Source organism: Simochromis diagramma, unplaced genomic scaffold, assembly GCF_900408965.1.
Source record: "Simochromis diagramma unplaced genomic scaffold, fSimDia1.1 OVJJ01000618.1, whole genome shotgun sequence".
Classification (NCBI taxonomy): domain Eukaryota; kingdom Metazoa; phylum Chordata; class Actinopteri; order Cichliformes; family Cichlidae; genus Simochromis; species Simochromis diagramma.
The window spans coordinates 2,962,872-2,970,178 of record NW_024387423.1 but is presented as its reverse complement, the minus strand read 5'-3'; the positions used below and the strand labels follow the sequence as shown (position 1 = coordinate 2,970,178).

The window sequence follows — 7,307 nt, the reverse complement described above, 5'->3', positions numbered from 1 at the left end:
CTCATCAGGCGCATCCTTCTGTCTCTCGTCTGCCTACATGCTCACATGCATAACATTTGTACCCTGCATGAGTGGAAATTCATATCGTGAGATAATTAGAACATCTCTAAACTACGTTTTCCAGTAATGGAAAAGAATCATTGGAATTTAAGGCTGAAATGGGCTCTTGATATATCTCCCTTGGATGTGATTAATTCACAGTATTACACACTCAGACGGTCCTAAATCAAATGGCAGAGATAGTGATAATTGCCTTACAGCCTGCTTCCTGTCCTCTAACTATCAATTGCTTCCTCAGACTCCATCAATTTTCATATGCCTGCTTCTGGAGCAGCTCACCGTCTCTCTCCCGGCTTCACTCTTCTCCATTGCCTGTCTCTTTTTCTGTCTGCGAGTTGAGCTACAAAGCTATTTCTTTTCTTCTTTCCTTTTTAAATGCTTCATTTGCTTTATATGATTTGTATCAAGGTTACCAAGGCAATATGAGGTGGCCTTGGTCTCACATCATGTTTTGTAATTAAAGGTTTGACTTGCTAGAGGGAATGGCTTTGTTCAGAGTTATTAAATCGCCTTCTCTTTTTGCCAGGTGACAGACAGCCAACTTCTCTCCCATCTCTCTTTTTTGATGAACCTCTTCTGTGCTGCCAGGTATTTTGTTCCCACATCCTTTGTTATTGTGGCATTTTCATATGGTCTCCTGCTTTTGTTATTACTTGGAGAAAAGCTTAGGGAAACTCACTGTGTTATGAAGGATGTAATCATATAAAGAATGGAACAATGCATTATCAGACTGTGAATTAGAAATGAGTCAAAATGGAAAATGTAATACCTGTTCTCCAGTCCCTCTAATGTACTCATAAGTAATAATGGCACGGTGCCACTGCATGTAGACGCTGCACAAGTGTCAAATATTTCTCCTCTAAAACCTAGTTTCATCATAGGTGTGTGTTTACAGTATAACCAATGGTTTATTTGAAATCATAAAAGTCTATTAAAACAAATGAAAAAAGACTTGAAATATTTAATCCGTCTTAGGCAGCGATGAGTTATTGATTTTTATCAGGAGGCCAAATGATAAACTCAGACTGTTGTGGAGGGCTGTACCAGTGAACTTAATATTAAGCAGATATTAGTTCAGCTTATTAGTGTAGCCTTCCACAACAGTTTATCATATGGCCTCCTATTAAAATGACTAACCCATCACTTTTTAGACCAATTAAATATTTCGAGTCTTTTTTTCAGTCTTTTTAATAAAGTGAAATAAGACCTGCTTAAAATTTGTTTTATTGGTGCGGCTCTCAACACCAGTCCCGGTTTCTTTTTTTTTTTTATTACTTGGTTTTTAATAAAGGTTTTACATATTTTTACAACAGAAAAGGAAAACAACAAACAACCAAAAACAACAATAACAAAACAAGCAGTCGACTGAAAAGCACAGCTTTTCCCCACAAAGCCAGTCCCGGTTTCTATTGTGGGAAAATTGATTTCCCATCCCTATTCTAAAGGGAACAAGAAACACACTCTTTTGCATTCTAAAGTTCATTATTCTACCTTGTTTATGTTTTTAATTGTTTTAAATCAACACAATTGCATACTTGGTAAACATCCTCAATTTAATTAATGAGGGTTGCATCAGGAACGGCATCCCATGTATCCAGCATAAGGCACTGTGACAAATCAAACATCATAAAGCTAGCAAGACGTTAGCCTAGCTTAAAGACCGGAAACAGAGAAACTGCTCCGTCTCCTTCTTTGGGAGGTCACCAAATTGGCTTGCCAGTAGCTCTAAATCTTACAGCTAAAGTGTTTCATTTTATTAATTTAATCAGTACTTTTTTATACGTTTGCAGGTTAAACAAGATATAGTTTAAGGTTCTTGTAGGTGGCTTTTATTGTACCTTTGAGTAGTGCAGGTTAACTGGTTTCCCTGCACCACTGCGACTGAAAAAAACTGGTTCAAGTTTCACATGACGGATGGGAGCACTATTCCTCATCCTATAGCTCAAAATAAACAAATCAGCATTTTTCCCATAATGTTTTTGGCTTAAATTGTGCAGTCACTCATCAGATGGTCACATCTGGAAACAGACGTGGACAGAGAAAATGTGCCATAGCATAGTTTTATTACTCATAAGCAGGTTACTACAGCAACATGTTCTCACTCCTAAAGCGTAATATGTTACGCAATGTGCCAAATCGTTGGTATGTTATGCTTTCAGCCATTCAACACATTCCTATGTTATGCGTGGGGAAATAGGAGGAAACATGAGAACTGAACTGAATCGCTTTGGAAAACACTATCTCTAACACGATTAGGACTGTGGTTAAGGTTAGGGATTAAGGTTATTATAGGGCAGTGATGCCGGTAACGCGTTGCTTAGTAACGCGTTACTCCGAATATGACCACTTTTTCAGTAACGACTAATCTAACGCGTTACTATTTCCATAACAGTAGTCAGATTAAAGTTACTTGTCCAAACCACTGTGCGTTACTATTTTTTTAAGCAAAAAGATTTGGTTTCTTCTTTTCGTCTCAGCGGATGACAAACGCATACGTGTCGTGAAACGTCACATAAGCGACAGGTCACGTTTCCCGCTCACAAGCAGCCAGCGACGTAAAAAAGTGTAAACAACAATGGAGGGAGAGAGATGTTCGTTCTTTAGCTGGAAATATGGTCACTATTTTGAGTTTCTGTTAACTAAAGATTTAAATATTAAGGTTCGTTGTACGCTCTGTGTTGGCGAAAAAGTGTTATCTACCTTCAAAAACACTACGTCAAACTTAAAGAAACATTTGGAGTCGCAGCACAGCACAGTCAAACTCACAGAGAGAGTCCCACCAAGTGGTCCGAAGCAGAGAGCCGTGACTTCCGCAGAAGGTCCTACACCCCCGAAACAACAAAAGTTGGACTTTGGTGCAAAACCAGTAAGTGATGAAGAATTGAAGAAGTTGGTCGCGCAGTATATTGTAGAAGAAATGCTACCTATAAACACTGTTGACTCGCCCTCGTTTCGTGCCATAATAAAAAAGATCCCTACTTCTGTTAATGCCGAGCTGCCTCACCGAACGACTTTTACTTCTTACTTGGAGAAGGAGTTTACAGAAATGGAGAGAAATTTGAAGGCCACACTGAATGAGATTGACTTTGTTTCAACTACCGCGGATATTTGGACTGCTAACAACAGAAGCTATATGGGAGTAATGCTCCACTGGATCAGTAGAACCACATTAGAGCGTCACAAGGTTGCATTAGCATGTAGGCGAATTCGTGGTAGACACACGTATGATGTCATTGGTACAGAAATCGAAAACATCCACTCCTCTTATGGATTACTCAACAAAGTAGTTGCAACAGTTACTGATAATGGATCCAACTTTGTTAAGGCGTTTCAAGTTTATCATCCTGTCACGGAGTCCGATGATGAGACGGAGGAGGAAGAGTCCAGCCCCAAAGACGATGATGTCACTTTTTCTGATCTGTCAGAAATCCTCTCGGCTGAGAATGAAAGTGATGGTCAGCTGTCTCTTCCCCCGCACCGCAGGTGTGCTTCGCACACCATCAACATAATTTGCACACGTGATGTGGAGAAACATTTAACAACCAATGCAGAGAGCAGGGCTGTGTATAGGAGCACCACAGCAAAATGCACAGCTCTTTGGACCAAATCGAGTAGATCTACACTTGCATCAGAAACAGTGGAAGAAATCAGCAAAAGAAAGCTCCTAATACCAACATCCACAAGGTGGAATTCCTTTTTTGATGCTGTAAAGAGAATTGCAGAAATCCCCATGGGTGAGCTGAATACTCTGTGCACAAAGCTAGGACTGAAGTACTTCAAAGATCAAGAATACCAGTTCCTGCATGAGTACTGCATGGCCATGAAACCTCTGACTGCAGCACTGGACATTTTACAAGGCGACTGTCCATATGGAACTTTACTACCAACACTTGAAGTTCTGATGCAGAAGACCCAGGCTGTGAAAGATGACCTCTCCAGGATGACTGCAGGCCTTCCAGATGCCATTGTACAGGTACGCTCTATCTTGAAATTAGTCAGATTTTTTGCTTCATACAATTCACAAACATGGAACAGAATATTAATTATCATTGAAAAATAAGATTAAAACAATTAAAATGTTTACAAGTAACCTAAAACAAAATAAATCCATAATACTGATCTCATATTAGGCATGGTTTGCAAATAATTCAATAACATAATAAATTGTAGGCATAAAAATATCAATTATGTTTTTTAGGCTATTCAGACTCGTTTCGCCGGTGTGCTGGATGACAAAGATGCCCTTCTTGCAGCTGCCAGTTGTCCAAAATTCAAACTCCGATGGCTGAGAGATGCAGGGAGGAGGGAGCGAGTAAAACAGCTTCTGACAGCAGAGTGTTGCACCACTGCTCCTCTGGCAAAAAACCCTGCCAGTGTGCCCAGTGCTACTACATCTAGCAGCCAAGGTGAGATGGACTTTTTCACTTTTGAGGCAGAGCCAGAGGAGGAGACCTATTCTGCAGAAAAAGAAGTCATGGACTACCTGATGTCAGGCTACGACCTTCAGATTCTGCATAAATTTTCAAGCATAAAGACAATTTTTTTAAAGTATAACACTCCAACCCCATCAAGTGCTCCTGTGGAGCGACTTTTTAGTCTGGGAGGTTTGGTGCTCACGCCTAAAAGAAATCGACTTTCTGACAAAAGGTTTGAGAAGCTTCTGTTAATGAGGTACAACCACTGGTTTACTCGCTCCACTCTACTGTTTCCCCCATAACATGCGATGACAACATATACTGAAAAAACAGAGAATGGGGAATCCAATTTAAATAATTCAATTACTTGTAAATAGTTAAGTTTATCAAAGTCACTTAATAAACTTATTAAAGTTTTCAAGTTGATTAACTTAAAACAATTACCTGCAAGGAAGTAAGGCAATTTAAGTTGGACCTGCAGTCTCTTTTTTTTTTTTTTTTTTTTTTTTCATAAGATCAGTCCAAAGTTACAAAAGCGGACAATAGTGCTTACATGTGGATGGTATAAAAAGTATCTTAAGGGAAGTCAAGAAAGACTCTTTGTTTGTTTGTTTGTTTTTTTATAAAAAGTATTTATGTTAAGTGAAGTAACAAAACTGTCTTTATTTTCATACAAACAAGTATTTCTGTCAGGAAAAAAGTTAAGTTCAACTTCAAATGTCAGGAGATATATTGTTGACATTACTGTTAAAATACACTTCCAATAAAGTGAGTATTGGCAAAATCGGTTGATGTTTTTATGTTGAGGCAGTGGGGAGTGTTATTGGCAGCTTCTGAAAGTAACTAATAAAGTAACTAGTAATCTAACTTAGTTACTTTAAAAATAAAGTAATCAGTAAAGTAACTAAGTTACTTTTGGAAGGAGTAATCAGTAGTCCGTAATATATTACTTTTTCAAAGTAACTGTGGCAACACTGTTATAGGGTTAGGTTTTAGCTTAGGGTTAGGGAGAGAATACACGACTGGAACATGTGTCATTCTATTGGATTCCATCCACAATCGGGCACGTATCAGGACGGGTACCTTTCGCGTTCCTATGGGACTCCTCGGGACCTGACAAATCGTTGGTATGTTTCGTGTATCCAATCTAGATTACACCACCAAAAGACTACAACCTACTGCCATTTAAAATATGGAGTTTTACAAAGAACCCAAAAGCAGTGTACACACAGTGATAGACTGATGAGACCACTCTGTAATTGGCTAACGACATCATTTATAAGTTGTAAGTTCAGAAAGCTGTTTTCCCTTAGACTTTCTCCATCTGATGGCCTTCAGATAAAGTGCAAGTTTAAAACACTTGCGCATCGCCTGCTGTGTCAATGCTTAAATTTGCACCTTGTCCTTAATAGTGCTTTCTGCACTGTGCTGAATGTCACTGTGTTCCAGCGTTCAGCAATTTAATGTACTTTACAGTGTTTATTCTGGTATTTCTAAGAATGTCTGCCGTTTTTCCTCATCAGTCACCCTACTGTGTATTGGTAAGCAGACTGTGGTAGACAGATAAAGACTGTAAGAATAAAAAGCATACAATATAGATAACAGAGTTGATGAAGCAAGCTTTAAAAGCAATTGTGAGGCTGATGATCCTTCTAAAGTTACACAGTGACTATGTAACTGGCAATGAGAGGCACTGGCTCATTGTGTACTTAAATGCTAATACACTCACCACTAAAACAGAATCCAAAAATAAGTCTCTTTATTTTAATAATCACACAGACACTGCATTGTCCTTGCTAACACTGATAGATATATATTGGAGCACCTCTTCTCCAACACTGTCAGAATATAATATTAGCCTCATAGATTCTGTCTCTTCTAAATGAGACACTTCTTACCTCCTCTTCATCTTTGCAGTTGCCTTGATGCTACTTGCTTCACCAATCAGCTCGCCCACTGATCGGGCCTATTCATCATGAGCTAGTTGAGGAGATACTGGGGGCTGGGAGAGGTGAGGAAGAAGCACGTATGTCCTATCTGAAGGTCTCTCTCCCTCTCTTGCCAGAATCCGGAGCCGCTCAAGGATAATGAATTCCCTCCTTCGACCCTTTAACCTCTCTGTATACAGCTGGGTTACAGACTCCAAACACATTATACCCAGATAACCAGCAAGTGGGAAACTTTGAGATGCCTGGACTCTGTGTTTTTGCTCACAGCGGGCTTGCGCTAGAGCTGCTTAGGGGGTATATAGACTTATTTTGTGGGTGTTATTGTTTGAATAACCTTTTGCTCAGAGTGGAGTTGAGATATGACAGCCCATACTTCATGCTTATGCAGCACAATTACTTTACTGCAACCTAAATCGTGCCGTCCGATATTGGCTGTAATGTTTGCAATACCTTTGCGGTGTCACAATTATAATCACTTGATTTGTTACTTTTGGAGGTTGTCAGCTCGCGGTAAAGGCTGTATGCACAACACTGGAATGTGGCCAGAGTGTGTGTGTCAGCGTGGCTTATTTAAATGATGAATAGAATATGCAGTTGCTTATGTTTCAAACTAGATATCAAACACACACTTAATGTATCTTCTCACTTCTTATTTTCCCACCAGAGAGTCTATATGTTCCATTTCTGAAAACCCATCACCTGCCAAAGAGTCCTCCCTTCCTCTTCCTCCCCATCACAGCCAAAGTATGAATTTTCTCAAAAGACTCCAGATGGCTCGGGATCATTTTGTTGTGGCCCATCTGCATGCTTCCTCTGCCGATCTCTGTTCCTTCATACGCGGTATTTAATTACACATGCACCTGCAGCGCTGGTTTCAATTTTC

At 39.5% G+C, this 7,307-nt stretch overlaps 1 protein-coding gene across 1 annotated transcript; it reads left to right on the top strand.

The window, feature by feature from the left end:
• The first annotated feature begins 2,718 nt into the window (after positions 1–2,718).
• LOC120722387 lies at positions 2,719–4,798 on the top strand. The gene is made up of 2 exons (XM_040013383.1): positions 2,719–4,033; positions 4,259–4,798. The coding sequence occupies exons 1-2, from the start codon at positions 2,978–2,980 to the stop codon at positions 4,775–4,777; spliced, it is 1,575 nt and encodes a 524-aa protein (XP_039869317.1). The 5' UTR covers positions 2,719–2,977; the 3' UTR covers positions 4,778–4,798.
• Positions 4,799–7,307: the final 2,509 nt, after the last annotated feature.

Bases quoted from the DNA above. Each gene is read 5' to 3' on its own strand.
- LOC120722387 (XM_040013383.1), top strand. From the start codon at position 2,978: ATGCTACCTATAAACACTGTTGACTCGCCCTCGTTTCGTGCCATAATA. The intron at 4,034-4,258 runs GTACGCTCTATC...TATGTTTTTTAG, and splicing joins TTCCAGATGCCATTGTACAG to GCTATTCAGACTCGTTTCGC.